Below are 18,428 nucleotides of genomic sequence, written 5' to 3' on the forward strand. Positions count from 1 at the left end.
TTATGGAAAGGGATACCGTAACCATGATCGAATTCGAGAATGCAATTGTACAATCACTATCTTCTTAAAATCTTTCTTAGTGAAAGCATTTCCTCACAATCATTTTCATGAAGGAGGAAATCTTATGACACTTAGATTTAAATGGTGTATTTGTTCCTATCCATGTGAATTTGTTAAAACCAAAGTTTACAACAAATTCAAACTCATATGGACCGAGCCTTTTTTAATCTTGATTTCTTGCCTTATGGTAGCACAGCTGCCCACCACGTCTTCCAAGTAGTTAAGCATCTCACCCTTTTCCTATCAATGTACCTTTCATTGATCAAGGTGTTTTGCCTTTTATGCGTTCAAAATGAGTACTCATAGGACTCACATGCATAATTAACTCAACTGGAATAGCACAAAATCAAAATATCGTCAACACGATAGGTTGTAAAACTCAACTCGTGTGCTAGTGATGATCGATAAGGTTTATTTGATTTTTTCTTGAAACTCTTCAAGACCATTAAGACTCCCACTGAGTCCTTGACATATAAGATTCTCTTGTCAATGAACATTTCTTGACAAACAAATATTTAAGAGTTAGTATAGCTTTTATCAAAACACTTCATAAATTGGTCCTAGTTGATCTTTGTCTTCTTCAAGACATCACAACTTTCCACATTTGATGAATGTTATAAACCTTTTAATACTTTTCACTCATTGTCATAATCTTAACTTTAAGACTTTTTAATGGAATGAAGTATGATTGACTTCTTGATTTAACCATTTCTTCAATTCTTGAATCCTCTTCATACAATTGTACTAAGACTCTCTTAGAGGATCAATTGAGATATGGTTCTTAATCATTAAGACCTATCATAAAGCATAAAAGCTACTCTCCCTTCTTCTTAGAATGGAGAAACTTTTATCTTTCTGCCTACTTGATTCTTCTTATTCGTTCTACTATTGATCTAAACCCTTTAATCAATTCAGAATTACACTTAATCTTGTAAGTGTAATCATATTTACTAAGCCTTTAGTAAATCATGACGAATATCTTTGTTACTCTTATGGTGAACTTGATCAACACATAAGTTTGTGTACTCGATCTCCTTGTCCCTCACTTGACACTTTGTCAACAAATTTGTCTAATTTCCAAATATGAAATTTCTCATTCATTATGCAACCAAGTTGCGTGATTCCAAATTTCAGTCCAATTGAAATTTGGGCGATGAGAAACTCTCCCTATTTGGTAAATTCTCGACATTTCCATAAATAACATAACTAAGAATCATATCCATTCGTTGTAGAAATATGCAAACATCAATTTTCATAACGATTTCATCGCAAGGAAATAAATAAATAAGTCAAACAAAATTTATTTTATTTATAAAAGCAGCGGAAAAACATTTGTCCTTACAATGCAAAATCTATTGAAAAACAATGTAAAAGGAAAATTTATAACAACTCTATCATAACTATCTAAGCTCAAAATCTAATCTTCAAGTCCATGCGATCGAGATCCATCTCTTGTGATTAGATTCATCTTGGGCTCTTATCAAGCTTCCTTTCTTTTCACCGATCCTGCAAAACATTCAAATGTAATCTTATCACATCATGTATTAAAAATCAATGAATAGGAACTTAATGGAGTTAGATAGTGGATTTTACCCGAATCGTAGTCATACTTTTGACTCTCCCATCTCTTAGATCTCTTAGGTAAATAGGGCAACTTCGTCTCCAATGCCCCTTCTCTTGGAAATAAAAGCAAATTGACTCTTTTGGAACAACACATGGAACTACTTCAGACATCGCCTTTCTCTTATGATCAAACTTTTCGATCATTGCATGTCTTTCATTTCCATTGTCTATATCCATAGAGGTCTTGAAGGTAGATTCACCAATCGACTTTGCTTTTTCTATTGCGCCAAACCATTGCTGATTCAACAGCAATAAGCATATAGGTGAGATCAATAAGGGTCACGTCGTGGTTCATCATATAGTACTCTCTTACGAACTCACTATACGAGTTAGGAAGTGACTGAAGAACCCAATCAACAGCCATCTCTTCACTGACAACGGATCCCATCATTCTTAACCTATCAATGTGTGACTTCATCCCTAAGACGTGTGCACACACCGACATTCCTTCTTTATGTTTACTTGCCAACAGGGCTTGAGTGATATTGAACCTTTCAATTTTACAATCTTGTGGGTTAGGGAGAATAATTGGAGGAGGAGGAGGAAGTGAAGCATGATTTCTTGTTCCTCGATCGAATCGTGGAATATCATCTTCATGTGGAATGCTGGTTCCACGGGATTTGGGAAGACCATAGTTGTCGAACTTTGACATCTACAAAACGGGAGAAAACAAATTCAAGTTAGTTGATCGATTGAGTCCTTAGTAAATCACCCAAATGAGATACTAAGGCTAGGACCCAACACAATATGCTACAACCTAGAAAAGGGATGCCGTAATCTAGTTGCAGAATATTTGAAGGTAAGTGAATGACGATTCACTAATTTCCACCATGAAAAACGAAAAAGAAAATCAAGTTTTAAATCTATGAAAACTCCTAGAACCTTTGAGATTCATTGAACATTTCAATGGCATGTTTAAATCCCGATATGCCCCTCTTGTTTGTGACTGGGATGCTGAGGATCACAAAGCGGGTGTGAATAACCATGCAAACTTACATGGTGCCCTCACATGTTACAGTCACCTATTCGATGTGCCGGTAAACCACACACGCTCCACCGAACTATGACAAACATTGAGTCACCCTTTGCTACCTTTTCTTAGAACCATTTAGTGTGCCGGTAAACCACACACGCTCCACTAACGTCTTCGCAAGGGCACAAAGTGTAATTTCATGGAATTGCATCAATTCACTTTTGCCTAAGTAACTAAGATTGGGATTTTGAAAAACATTTAGTTACTTTGTATTTCATTATACTTATAATGGAAGGTTTCGTCCTATCCTACCCGTTCGGCTAACGACCCTCCACTAGTCAAGAGTGCGGTGGGTAAGAGTGGATACCCATTCAATCGCCATATTATAGGCAATTTCCTTAAACACCCCTTATAAACCAGCTTCGTGAATAAGGCCTACTAACGGTAAGACTGACTTTTACTCATACATATATATAATGTTAGACTTTTAATGTTATATATAATATAGGGTGCATTTTACACTTTTAAAATATTAGGTGGTTAATTTTAACAATTACACTTTTAATTCAATTAAATGGTTAACCTAGACTTTTATGGATTTATTAAATCTCTTTTAATTATACTCCTTAATTAATTAATAAAACCATAAGGGTGTATTTGAACTTTTCAAAATATTACTAGGGTTTTGGAATTTAACATTCCTAATTAACTTTTAATCAACTTTTAAATTCCAAAACTTGAGGGCAAGTTTTGAAACATTTCAAAACATTAGGGTTTAGAATTTAAATATACATCAAAATTAAACTATTTAATCAAAATTTAAATTCCAAAACTTGATGGCAAGTTTTGAAACATTTTTCAAAACATTAGGGTTTCAACTATTTAAATTTCAAAACAACAAAACTTTTGGGTTCAAATTTAAACTATAAAACCTAAAGGAAAAAATATGAAACTTTTCATAACAACAAGGATCAAATAACAAATAATCTAAATTAACATTTAATCACATAATTATCTATATTTGATTTATTTAATGATTTCTTGCAAAACAATTTATCAGTTTAATCAAAATAATCAATCAATTATCACATAAGGAAACAAATATTTTATTAATTGATAATTATCTTTAATTAGATCAAGAATATAGTCATATATATCATAAAATCAGATTTATATTGATCTAATATGATAAGGTAACTATCCTAATGCAAAAACAGCAAGAAATTCCGAGATAAGCACTATCTGACGAGTTGACTCATCGAGTCACCCTGGACTCGGCGAGTTCAGCTATGGACTCGGCGAGTCCAGCCTCTAGAACACCAAAAATCGAATTTTTTTAGATATGCAATGCATCAATACAATTGAAACCAAGCTAGGCTCTGATACCACTGATGGGTTTTGGTCATAAGACATCCTATGTGCTCATACAGACACTAAAGCTTGGATCTAGGTTTCTCTATTCTACATGCTTTGAATCAAAGACTATAAACCCTAATTCTAGCATTCAAGTAATCATATTAATATGTAATTAGGTTTAAGATCATACCTTGATTGTTATATAGCAATAACAATCCTAAATCTCCTTGAATTGACTTTGGAATGCTTAGAGTCACAAGTGTCACTCCTCTAATGGCTTACAAACACAAAGAGCAAATGGAGAAGGTATAAAGAGAGAGGAAAGAGGTTAGAATTCGTCCTTAGGACTCCTTGGGAACAAGTACACGAATTCTAAGGCCTTAGGGTCTTTATATAGGTGTAGAGATAGAGTTTCAGTCATTATCCTTATCTAGTTGCTTATCCACAAAGCAACCATAAGATAAGCCTTGAAAACCCTTATCCTTTATCCTTTGGACGATTTCAAGGATCCTTATCTTCTTGAATTCGTTCAACCCATATTTAGGATAACCATTACCATATTTTGTAACTATCACATAATTACAATTCAGCCCCTCTAGTTTAATTAATTACACTTGATCACAAAATTAATTCCTAATTAATTATTGACCAATATTAATTAAGCAAATATGATTTCTCCTTTAATATATTATTCTTATAACATATTAATAAATCATAATAACCTCTCTCTCTTTATTTATTTCTCCAATCAAGTTGCTTTGGTGAAGGCAACCCAAAAGGACCATGCACCATCAGATCAAGTACATACCAAAATAGTTATGGAGTTAGACACTAATCCAACAAATAGGCTATTCCTTAAGCTCTTTTCACTTTGAACCTCCCTTGGATGGGTGTTATGAAGGGCTCTCCATGTTTAAGCTAAGATCTGAAGTTGTAACTTCAGATCTGGACTTCCCTTGACCTCTAGATCCATAAAGTTCCTAGAATGTACAAGGATGAAACTATCCCAAGGTGTAAAACTCCATTAAAGAGATTAGATTGATCATTTCGGGCCTTTAGAGCTTTGCATGTATGTAAAGATTGCAACTTTACGTGATAAACATGCCTTAGGAGCTTGGATCTGTAATCTGGGGCCTTGCCATGGCTTAAAAAGCATCTACATGGATTAAGAACTGCATGGACTCGACTAGTTGAATGAGGGACTCGACGAGTCCATTGAAGATGGCCATGAACTCGGCGAGTTGGATGAACAACTCGGCGAGTTCGTTGAAGATTGCCTTGAACTCGGCGAGTTGTTAGAAAACTCGGCGAGTTGGCTAGGGCTTCTTCCAAATCTTGGACGCATATGAACTCGACGAGTTAAAAGGGGACCTCAACGAGCAAATCAAGGATTTCACGACTTCTCGAATTCACGAAGAACTCGACGAGTCGGTGACCTGTACTCGGCGAGTCAAGTCAACATAGACTGTTAACTCTGACTGTGGACTTTGACTTGGACCAAGGGTTGACCAATTGAATTCTGTGGGTTTCTGGGATTGCGAGATTTATGAAAAAGGTTGTGTGGTACTTTTAGGTGGTGGAGTTCGTATTGGACTAGGGAGTTGAGCTTACTTATTTCCGAAGATAGTTGCGAGGTGAGTTATCCTCACTATACTAAGGGGTCTAAGGCACCAAGGCCGACCCATTGGATATGATATCCTAGTAGTTGTATTATGTTGATTCAGAGTTAGTTATGCATGCTAGTTTGATACGCTTGAGGGTAGGACTGTAGGACTACCTGTGATACTGATTGATTTCTTGTATGTGCATTATCTGTTACATGTGATATGTTATGTGGGATGGGTTGAGGTTGTACTGGTCCGTGCGGTAGCCAACAAACCCTAGAGTATTCCAGATATGAGCTGAGGTCCCGGTAGGCATTCCAGACTCATACTAAGGACTTGGGGGCATTCCAGATACAAACTGAGGGCCCGGTAGGCATTCCAGACTCATACTAAGGGCTCGGTAGGCATTCCAGACTCACACTGTGGGCCCAGGGGTATTCCAATCTGTAAAGTTGTGGACCTATTATGTGCTGTTCTGCTCAGTTTGTTATGATATGTTTAGGTGTAATAGGGTTATGTGGACTGTATGTGTATCGGTATTTTAGGGGTAACTCACTAAGGTCTCGGGCTTACAGTTTTAGTTTATTGTTTCAGGTACCTCAGGGGATCGCAGGAAGGCGAAGGCATGATCGTACAGCTACTCCTATTGTGTTATGTTTCTAGGAAAACTCTGATATAAATGTATTTTGAATACAAAGTTGTAATGTTTTGATGAATTCGACGTGTTTTTGAAAGTTTAAATTTAGCTTAAATTTTTGAGTGTTACAATGAGAACTCTTTGATATGATCGGACAACGACCCTGTAAATTGAATAAAAGACGCATCCAGTTCTTACAATGTAAGCGATGTGCATCCACACAAGTTTTTCAAAAAATCAGGAAACATGAAAGCAACAAAGTTTTTATATAGTGGCAAAGTTTTCAAACTACAAAGGTTGCCAATATATTTTGGTATCTCATGTTGCTAGAGAGATCAAGATCACAAGGCTTATTGCCGGTTACTCGGAAATTCAGAACAACTAACGATACATGGGTGAGGTGGGATTGTTGTTTCCAAGAGAAAAGGATTGAATAGATGAAGAAGAGTTGAAAAATGAAGAATATGGATACATGACCTCTGAGAGCTCACACCCCTCTAAATTTGAAAATGTTAGTTTTGGGAGACTCAAAATTGCATCTACGCAATGATTTGCTTTAGCTAGGGAAGTCTCATCCATTAGCAGTGAGTGCAATACGTTGCTATGTGATTGAGATGATAAGAACATCAACATGACTATTTTTGTTACAAAGAAAATATTATTGTGAGAATCGACTGAGATGCTTTCCTATCCCATTGGCTAAACAAGAAAACTACAGAACGATTTTACATTTGTATTCTTCAAAAAATATGTAGTTGATACAATTACAACCATATAAAATATTTAGTTATATCATTGCCTATTGACCCATGTTCAAATCCTGGCACCACTCAGCCCTTGTGGCCATGGAGGTTCGCCTGCAGTGACTCCAGGGCATGAAGCAAAGCTTTATGTTTGCAGCGGGGGATTAGTCGGTGCGCGAAAGCTGGCCCGGAAACCCTCGTTAAGGAAGTTCCCTTTCCAAAAAAAAAAAAAAAAAAAAAAAAAAAAAGTTTGAGGAAGAGGATATCGGATCTTGGAGAAGGGGTTCGCTATCATCAATAGTCAGGCTTGAATTGGGGATTTTAGTGCCGAGTTCTCTTTTGCCTCTTGCCTCTTGCTGCTTCTGTTTCACCTTCACCATCACCGGTGCCTCTGGAGCCGGAATTAATCCGCAGTTTTCATCTCCGACTCAAGTCACTCAACAATAAGACGCAGTGCCCCATTCCAGTAACGTTTTGCTTTTTTGTGGTCCATAGTATTAAGAAACCAAGTTACATGGCCCAATATTTGCGCAACAAGGGAACAAACAGCACAAAACACAATAGTAATAAGACATTTTCTTTTTCATATTTTGTTTTTCCTTAATTTGATAAAAAAAAGTGGTAAAAAATATTATTAATATTTTACTGTGAACATATAAGAAGGCTAGTTATCTCAAAATAAGATACAAGAAATCTCATATCATTATGAAAAATAACTTTTTAAAACAACATGAATTAGGTCCAATTTCTTTTTTATCCAAAAAATGTTGTTGGGTAAATGATGTTTAAAAATAAATATGTTTGACAAATTGACAAAATAAATAAAAGCAAATTTATAAAAAGTTAGATATTAACCAGGAAAGACTCTTTGACCTGACTTTTTGTATTAAGTCAATTTTTCTGCATTAAAAACACCCATCTATTATATATACAGTAATCAAAATATTTCTGACAATCTTACCTAAAATCACCATATCCAATTTCTTCAGCAGCATTATCACGCTCCTCATCAGTCCAGTCAACAATCATGCCTGATAAAACAGAAAATAAGGTATTTAATATCTCATCTTTGCAAAAGATGTAAATGCCCTCATCATCCATTGTAACAAATACAGGAAAAAAAGAAGAGAAATTGAATTACCTCCTACCTTTTATGCCTACAATTATTGCTACCCATTAAAATTATGAGAGATCACCATTCAATTTAATTTTATTTGATATATTCCTAATATATCCTTAATGAGTTAGTTAAAAAAATATGGAATGATAACGCTTGTCATAATTTTATTGGGTAGGAACATTTATAGGAATAAAAAGTAGAAAGCAATTTAATTTATCAAAAAAGAACTATATTTTAAACAATTTATGGTATACCACTCTTAATGCAAGATTTTCTTGTTCTTTATTACCTTCTTTACACCGAGTTTTAGATTCGTCAAGCAAGAACAAGACTGAACACAACATGACTTGTTTTTGGCATTTACTCTCGCCACTTGGTAACCACCCTGCATGTTTAGCAGCCTGAAACAACAAAATCAATATATAATTCACCAATGTTCTTGGACCTTTTTACCCCTGTATAGAAGTGACTTACTGTGAAAAACATTTCAAAGTGCTCTTGCTGGCCTATATCAATGATGTATATTATCCACTCAGCTTTTTCCACATTCAGTTGATACCTATATATTTAGAAAAATAGTGTACAAAGCTTGTCCGTTGTAAAAAGACAAAAATGCCCCAAAGACTAATAAAGATATATATTGATCAAATTAGAGTTTATTTAAAGAAACCCAACCACAAAGCTGCAAGATCTGTTGATGCATAGTTGAAATATTCATCTCTTTTCACAACAATAAGAGGTATTTTTCGTTCAATAAAGATCACAAGCAATCAATCTATTATGCTTCAACAGATCTAGAGTCCCAAGAGGAATATATAACTTTACAACTTTCTAAGGCATCACAAGTCTTAAAAGGGTAAAAGTTCCGATACATTCCATACCAATTAAACGCGATTCAAAAGATATACATGCAACAGTCATTATTCTTGTATAACACCATTATCTTATTATTATAGAACACATCTCAATTGTAAACCCAAAATTTAGAAATCATCAGTTTGATGTTAGCATAGACTAGGTAACCCAAAAGTAATGAGTATATAAGGTTGAATCATCCTTCCAGCACTAATTTTTAAGATAATCTACATTAACGAATTGGTAACAATTTGAATATTAACTATATTTTAGAAGAAAAAAAAAATTCTAGAGCACCTTATCTCAGGCAGCGCTGGGAAATGGCCACCCATGGTGTTGGTGACATGTTTATTGATTAGGGGGACTTAAAACATGGCCTTACATTGCTATATGTCTAGTCCTAACTAAGAACAGTAAGAGGTCTACAAAGAAACATACAAAACAGGAAAAAGAATTAAAAACAGACAACTACTTATGCACAATCCTCCGCAATTTTGCAATGAACACCACCATCTTCACATAAACCCAATCTTTGAAGTTATCAAAAAACTGAAAAAATGCATGTCTCACACGACGGTTGAAAAGTAGTGTGCCACATACTATCCAAAATCCAGTAACAAAACCAGTTCCTCCACCAATATAGAACCACCCCCAAAACTCATCCATGTCTTCCCAGTCACCATCGCTTTTACCAACTAATAATTCTTCATCTCCTGGACATTTTCCGGAAAGGGGAGGTCCACACAGTCCTGCATTTCCATTGTAGCTTGAAGGTTGAAAGGATTGGAATTGAGTGCTGGATGGGATTCTCCCTGACAAGTTATTACATGACACGTCTAGGTAACACAATGAAGTCATTTGAGACATGCTGGTTGGTATCCCTCCTGATAAATGGTTTCCAGATAAGTCCAAAGCTAAAAGGTTGTTCATCTGACCAACTTGCTGTGGAATCTCTCCGATCAGAGCGTTCTTTGACAAGTTCAGGGCAAGCAGTTCATGGAGATTGGCGAGTTCATATGGGATATGTCCTGTTAAATTGTTGCTTGACATGTCAATGCTCTTCAACAATCCCAGATTACGGGTGAATTCACGCTCACTTCCTTGCCACTCGATCATCGCATGATCAACATACTCCAAATAAGTGCGATATGGATGAATAGAATATATATTATTGAAATATTGAGTTGCAGAATAGGGATGTACGTTTGGTAGCGGTAAGAATCCTTTTTGAGCCATTCTTGTAAGATTATTCAAACATGAGGGGATGCTTCCATGGAGATTGTTCCTTGAAAAGTCTAAAATTTGAAGATTCGGTAATTGACATACTTGTAAAGGGATAGTTCCGAGGAATTTGTTTGATCTTAGGACCAGAACATACAACCTTGATAAATTTTCCCCAATCCAAACAGGAACTTTACCAGAAAACTTGTTGGCCCCCAAATTCAATGATGTTAAACTCGTGCAATTCTTTAAAGACAAAGGAAATTCTCCAGAAAAGTCATTCTCGTATAGATACAATGCCTCGAGTTTGATTAAAGACTTAAAAGAGGTAGGAAGCTTTCCAAATAGACTGTTGTGTCCTAGGTTAAGAACTTTTAGCTCTTTGAAATGCCACAAACAGTCTGGAATTTGTCCCGTTAGAGAGTTATGGGAGAGATCAAGAAATTGCAAAAACCCATCGACAATTTGGCATAAGGAGGAGATTCCCCCAGAAAATTTGTTTCTGGAAAGATTTAACAATTCCAAACTGGAAGGAAGATGCGGTATTGGACCGTTAAAGCTGTTGGAGCTCAAATCTATCATTGTACTGCCTCCATAACTTGATGACAAATATGGTATTTCACCACTGATGTTGTTGGAAGAGAGATTTAAATAGCTAAATTGCATGTCCCAAAATTCTGGAGGAACTATGTCTGAAATTCTAGAATTGGAAATATCAAGACCGGTAAGCTTTTCCAGTTTTTGAATCCATTTGGGGAAGTGAGGACCTAGCTTGCAAGAGCTCAGACTAATATAGTCTAAATAAGAAAGGTTTGACATATGATTTGTGTAAGGAACTCCTTGGAGTGGGTTTTTCGAAAGATTTATTATAGAAGCCTTCGACTTTGCAATGTTTTCAGAGATGGCACCACTAAGATGATTTTGAGAAAGGTCAATCTCTTCAAGGCTGGATAGTTCCCACAATTTCTCACTTATGGTTCCATTCATGTGATTATTAGATAGGTACAGATATGATAGGGATGAAAAGTTTTGGATGCAATCCGGCAATGACCCTGTAAATTGGCTTGTTTGAGCATACAAGTATTGTAATGTAAGCGATGTGCATCCAGATGACAAGTTTTTGAGAAAATCAGGAAATCTGACAACAGCAGAGTTGTAATCGAGTGTCAAAGCTTCCAAACTAGAGAGGTTACCAAGATATTTGGGTATCCCATCTAACATGTTGCTAGAGAGATCAAGACGACGAAGCTTATCACTGGTCAATGGGGACAACCAACCATACATGGATGAGTTGAGATTGTTGTTTCTGAGAGAAAGGAAAGAAATAGATGAAGATGAAGAGTTGAGAAATGAAGAAGAATATGGATACACGACCTGTGAGAGCTCACATCCATCTAAACTTAAAGATGATAGGTTCCGCAGACTCAAAACTACATCTACCCACTGGTTTTCTTTGGCTAGGGAAATCCCATCCAAAGCAAGTTTCTCCAAATGAGAGAGATGAGACAACCAGTCAAGGTTCTCAACTCTACATCTTCCAACAGAACCAAGAGAAAGCTCTTGCAAGTTGGTGAGATTTCCAATCTCCGGAGGAATGGTTCCATAAAAAGAATTACCTGAGAGGTCAAGGTACCTTAATTCGGCCAAGGAACCAATGGACCTAGGAATGTTTCCATGAAAAGAATTGGAGGAAAGATCAAGAAGATTCAAGTAGGTTAAGTTAACCAATGAATGGCTAATCTCACCTACAAGACCAGCGGAGTTGGTATTAAGTTGTGTGACATGATAACCTGTTTTGTCGTCGCAGGTGACTCCTTCCCATGCACAGCAGTCATCTTCTTCAGGTCTCCACGTAGAGAGACTACCATCAGGGTCATGAAGGTTTGCTTTGAATTGAAGGAGAGCATCTCTCTCCTTATCCAAACACTTGTTCGTGGTAACACCATTATCATCTCCTCCTCCTCCATCACCCACTGCTGGCAACTGGTTGTCAGTTGTTGCCTCAAGAAAGACCACGAGAAGTGAGAAAATCATAACAACACAAGGACGCATAATGTAAATGTAAATGCAAATCTTGGTGATTTTTGGCTTGTATTGGTGTTTATATGAAGATGCCCATCTGAAAGGTTTATATACAGTTGGTGGCCTATTTGTGTGGGCCCGGCATACAATTCTTAATTTCCATTAAATTTAAAATTGACCCATAGTACACGTTCAAAGACTTACAAGCTTACAAGTCTTGGCAATTTGTATTTATAATTACCATGTTTTCCAGCCTTATGATAGTCTGGTTTGGTGCTCAATCCAGATACCCACATTTAGCTTAAACGAGTGCTTTTTTTTTTTTTTTTTTTTTTTGTATATCGAGTAAATAAAGCATCTTTCAACCATCATGAATTTTTAATCACTCCATAAGTCATTTTCATTATAACAAAATCAAACGCATCAAAATAACCATCACCAAAAATACAAATCTGAGAAGAAATTATTTCATCTAAACCTAATAAATTTATTTTTGAAACCTCTTTTATATATTTATATATAGTTTATGTACATTAATGTAAACAGTTTTGTTTTTTAGTTTCACATTTATGTACATTATATAGTTGGTAAAATTACAACCACAAAAAATATTTAATTATAATATTATCATTTTCGAATATGTAAATCCATGGCAAGTGAAGAATGTATTATGGAGGAAACAATGCACTGATTGACTCAATAATGTGAAAAAAAAAGGGACCAGACGTCTAATTGACGATGGCTCTCAAGGAGTGACTAAGACAGTCATTCTTTTTTATACCGTAACAAATGCTCTTAGACAGATTGAGACAACAACACGCTTTAGATTCATTCATTTATAGCCAACTGAATATTATTGGAAACAATGGGATCTATTAGAATTATACTATAGAAAATAAAATATAAAGAAAAATTCAATCTAAAGAGTATCACGTAGCGTCAATTAACCAATGTGCCCACGTTAAACTTCATGAATTTTTGGAGAACGGAGTAAGTTTACAAGAAAAAAATTAAAGTTTGAGAAAAAGGTTGCCGAGTTTTGATATCGTCAATAGTCTGGCTCTGAATTGGGGCTTTTTATTGCCGATTTCTCTTTTTGCCTGCTACTGCTACTGCTTCTCCATCACCTCCGAATTCACCGTTTTTCTGTGCAGTTTTATCTCCCGACCCAAACCAACAAAAGATAAGAGGCCGGAGCCGCTGGACAGTACGTCAGTGATCAATTAACCAATCGTTTGCCATTCATTATTGGCATACAATACAAGGCCCCAATTCGTGCAACATTAATGACATTATGAAACATGTTTCTTTCACAAGGCCCAATGATATAATGAAACATGTTTCTTTCACCATTTCTTTTTTTCAATTTCCATAAAAGTTTTATTATATTACTAAAAAAGAAATAAAAGTGCAATAATTCAACTAACTAGAAGTTAACGTTATTGTATAAATTATCAAATAATACCATTACATTTTATTTTAAATAAAATAGTAAAAGTATATAAGTATAACAATATGATGTTAGATAATATATATTATTATTACTATATACAAAATAAATCGGATTACGTATTTAAGATATGTCAGGCATATTTTAAAAAAATGATGAGATATAAATTATATGTCCAAACTGTGCAGCGAATTCATTTAACCAACATAAAGCTTTAGTTTATCACATACATGTTTACAAATGCTATAAAAGACATTTTTGTCAATTACTTGTTAAACATAAAGAATGGTATGATGGTAAATAACTCTCTCATCATGAGTCTAAGTGTCTAACAATCAAACTAATGGGAAACTTACACGAGAGCATAATGAAAAGAACTATTTACAAATGAATTTCACGAAAATGATGAAACCTTAACTCTCCCATCTACATTCTCTTAATACGAAATAATATCAAAGCTCTCAAAGTTATTATCAAAGCAATTATATCTGATAGATAGTTAACAATTTAATTGCTGGATGTTTAAATTTGTGAATTTCCATGCTTCCATAAGCCCAATGGATGATTGAAAGGAATGAGAGTAAACTGTTGGGCGGGTGATTAGCAAGAAATAACATATTCAACAAGGAATGTGAATGGCAACTTTTCTTTAATCCTCCTTGTCAATGTGTGTTTTGATTTCAATGTAATTAGAGCTTTTGCACCTTAGCGTATTAACTCTGTTCTGTTCTGAGCAACTTTGTTGCCAACAGAGAGAGCCACTCTTATTGATATTGGGGACTTAAATGCCCATGCCAAATTACATTGCTATGTCTCTAGCCATAAAGTAGCACAGTAATAGGTACATTCGAGATGACATAAACACTAGAAAATAAGATGAGAAACTACAATTGTCCAACCTTCTGCAAATTTTGTCATGATAATAACATTTTCTTTGAATTTCATGATACCTTTTTTGCGGTGAAGGACGAGGTTTCCCATACTACCCTCCTCACGGGTCCAAGTGAACAAGGTCTCTATTTGTTTTGTTGCCCGTCATTTCAGCCAATCGCCAAAAGTGCTTTTACTTCTCTTCGTGCTCCTGTTCAAACGTGGCATAACCATGGCCACCCTCATCCGCAACTTTTAAAATCAATGTTATCTAAATATTCTCTTCCTGTTTCAAATAAATGTTTGTCTTTTCCTTGTAATGGTTGTCACATTGGAAAATCCTCAAAACTATCATTACCATTATCAAAATTTAAAAGTACCAGTATTCTAGATCTTGTCTTTTGTGATGTGTGGGGTCCAGCTCCTATTACCTCTTTTAATGGTCATCGTTACTTTCTACTTTGTGTTGATCATTTTACCCGTTATATGTGGCTATTTCCGTTACAAAAAAAATATAATGTATTTGCTACTTTTAAACACTTTCTTGCAATGGTTGAGAGACAATTTGATACAAAACTAAAATTTGTCCAAACAGCTTTGTTGAACGTCGTCATAGACATGTCGTTGAAACTGGACTCACATTGCTTGCTCAATCTGGTGTGCCATCAAGGTTTTGGCATTTTGACTATGATACCGCTGTTTACCTTATAAACCGTATGCCATCTCGTACCTTGTCCAATATCTCGCCTCTTGAGCATGCCTTCTCTCATAAGTCGGATTATTCCTTCCTACATGTCTTTGGTTGTTTATGCTACCCTCATCTTCGTCCCTACAACAACCAGAAAATGGATTTTCGTTCCATTCCTTGTGTGTTCCTCAGGTATAGCACCATCCATCACAGTATCGATGCCTCGATCCCACAACCGATCGTAGTATATCTCAAGGCATGTCCAGTTTAATGAGTATACCTTTCCTTTTCTACAAACCTTAACTACACCAACTACACCCTCTTCCTCCATTCCTTATGTCTGAAGTTATCTAAACCCCACCATATCCATTAACATTGAATCTATTCCCACTCCTACCCATCATACCGTTCCTGAACAACTTCCTACTAAACAACCCTCTCTGACTGTTCCCACCATCCCTCCCCAACATCCTCCTCCTGAACAACCTTATGTTGTTCCATCACACTCCAAACAACCTCCCGCTACTGTCCCTGTGCACACTGATCAATCTCGCACTTGTACTCGCTCATCCATCCTCCGACAAAACCCGAAACAACAATTTCCTTATGATCCTTCAGCTTATACCACCACTTCTGCCTTCTCCGAAATTGAGCCTACTACCTTCACTATTGCCAACAAGTCACCAAGGTGGAGGGCTGCCATGGCAGATGAATACTCCGCCCTCATGCGTAATGCCACATGGTCTCTTGTACCACCCATTCCAAATGCAAATTTGGTTGATTGTAAATGGGTACACAAACTTAAACGAGAGCAAACAGGTGTGGTCACTCGTTACAAAGCACGTTTAGTTGCCAAAGGATTCAAACAACAACATGGTATAGACTATCATGAGTCCTTCAGTCCAGTAGTCAAATCTACAACAATTGGAACGATTCTATCTCTTGCTGTTACCCGGGGTGGACATTACGACAATTGGATGTTCAAAATGTCTTTTTGCATGGAGAACTAAAAGAAACAGTTTATCTGCGTCAACCATCGGGTTTCATCGACCCAACAAAACCAGATCATATTTGTTTACTCCACAAATCCTTATATGGGCTTAAACAGGCGCCCTATGCGGTATAATTGTTTGACCAAAGCCCTACAAGTTCTTGGTTTCAAAGGATCAGTCACGAATCCTTCTCTCTTTGTTTATGATTCTAATGGTACTCTTCTTTATATGTTGGTGTACGTTGGTGACATAGTTCTCATCGATAACAAATCCAATGCCATGGATCGCATCATCAAAAGTCTTGGTCAGAAATTTACAATTAAAGACTTGGGTCCTCTTTCCTATTTTTTGGGAATTGAAGTAGTGCGCAAACAAAAGGATCTTGTTCTATCCCAAAAGAAATATATATGGAATTGCTTTAATGGACAAATCTCTCTAACTCCAAACCAGTACCGTCTCCCATCACTACCATTGTTGATTTGAAACTTGGTGACAGTGTCTTATTTGATGATCGAGTCTCTTATCGACAAGTTGTTGGTGCCTTACAGTATGTCACTCTATCCCGTCCAAATATTGCTTTTGTAGTCAACAAACCCAACTGAAAATTATTGGTCTACTGTCAAACGCATACTCAGATATCTTCAGGGCACTTTTGATTATGGTCTTCTTCTTCAACATAACTCTGATGCTATTCTTCATGCTTACACTGACACTCATTTTTCATCTTTAAGTGCCTACTCGGACGCAGACTGGGTTGGTTGTCCTGATGACTGTCGATCCACCAGGGGATATGCCATTTATCTTGGAAACAATCTTATTTCTTGGTCTGCTAGAAAACAACGTAATGTATCTAGGTCATCTACAGAATTCGAGTACAAAGCTTTAGCCGATACTGTTGTCGAACTCACCTATCTTGAATCGCTTCTTCGGGAACTTAAGGTTTCGATAACATCTGTCCCGGTCTTATGGTGTGACAATTTGGGTGCTACTTACTTATCAGCTAATCTCGTCTTTCGTGCCCGCGCAAAACACGTTGAAGTTGAGTTTCATTTTGTTAGAGAAAAGGTTGTTGATGGAAACTTAATGTGCAATTTATCTCTACACATGATTAGATTGCAGACATCTTTACCAAGCCTTTACCGTCTCAACGATTTACTGATTTACGGTCCAAGATTTAGCTCGTTACCCGGCCTTAGCTTGCAGGAGAATATTAGATAGTGTATAATATAATAATAGGAGGATGCAAAGTGTAATTTTGTATTTTATATATACATACAATGTAATCAATATTACATGAACAATAATACAATATTTACTAAGTTTAACTAGGGGTGTCAATTTATGACACGACACGACAAAAATACACGAAACGAAACGAAATCAAAATTCGAATTCGTGTTCGTGTCGTTTTCGTGTCAAGATTAAAAAACACGATGTCGTGTCGTGTCGTGTTCGTGTTCATAAATCGACACGGAATTGACACGATTAAGCATGTGGTTGTCGTGTTTTTCGTGTTTGTCGTTTTTGTCGTGTTATATATATGTAAGTATGAACGAAATACACTAATAGTTATGTAATATTATCTTTGTCGTGTCGTGTCGTGTTGTCGTGTTTTAATTGGTTCGTTTTCGTGTTAATGAAAAAAAACACGACGTCGTGTCGTGTCGTGTTCGTGTTATACAAAACCTTGTCGTGTCGTGTCGTGTCAGACAAAAACACGACACGACTGCCCGATTTGACAGCCCTGAGTTTAACTGATACACTCGGTTTTTAGTATTTTTTGTCTAGTTTGTGGAAAATGGTGAACACTCAACTTAATTGTAGTAGTGCCTATCATCCCTAAATAGATGGGGAGACTGAAATTGTTAATTGATCCCTATGCAACCTTTTATGATATCTGGTGGGTGATTATGTGAAGGCTTGGGATCATAAGCAATGTAAAGATGTTTTTGCCCATAATCATGTTGTCAAGCGCAGTACTAGATTAATTATTGTCCGAGGTGGTCTATTCTTGTCCATCATCATGACCACTTGACTTGATGTCACTCCTTGTGTCTAGTTCTATTCCAAAAAAGTGTGTTTTTTTTTGGTCTCCATGAAGTTCATAAATAATTTCTAAGTGAAGTTATAGATATTTTATGTTGTGGATCGTAGTAAGTCTTTGAGAGCCAAAATAATTTCTAAGTGAAGTTATAGATATTTTATGTTTTTTGG

General features: G+C 36.1%; 1 protein-coding gene across 1 annotated transcript; it reads right to left on the reverse strand.

Annotated features, from left to right (window-relative positions):
• Positions 1-9,257: 9,257 nt before the first annotated feature.
• Positions 9,258-12,281, reverse strand: LOC145001165 (receptor-like protein EIX2). The gene has a single exon (XM_078960516.1). The coding sequence runs from the start codon at positions 12,242-12,244 to the stop codon at positions 9,440-9,442; it is 2,805 nt and encodes a 934-aa protein (XP_078816642.1). The 5' UTR covers positions 12,245-12,281; the 3' UTR covers positions 9,258-9,439.
• Positions 12,282-18,428: the final 6,147 nt, after the last annotated feature.

This window comes from Lactuca saligna, chromosome 6 (genome assembly GCF_052625555.1).
Source record: "Lactuca saligna cultivar CGN05327 chromosome 6, ASM5262555v1, whole genome shotgun sequence".
In the NCBI taxonomy this organism is placed as follows: Eukaryota; Viridiplantae; Streptophyta; class Magnoliopsida; order Asterales; family Asteraceae; genus Lactuca; species Lactuca saligna.

What these genes read in the sequence shown, in the direction of transcription:
- LOC145001165 (XM_078960516.1), bottom strand. Translation starts at nt 12,244, where the DNA reads ATGCGTCCTTGTGTTGTTATGATTTTCTCACTTCTCGTGGTCTTTCTT.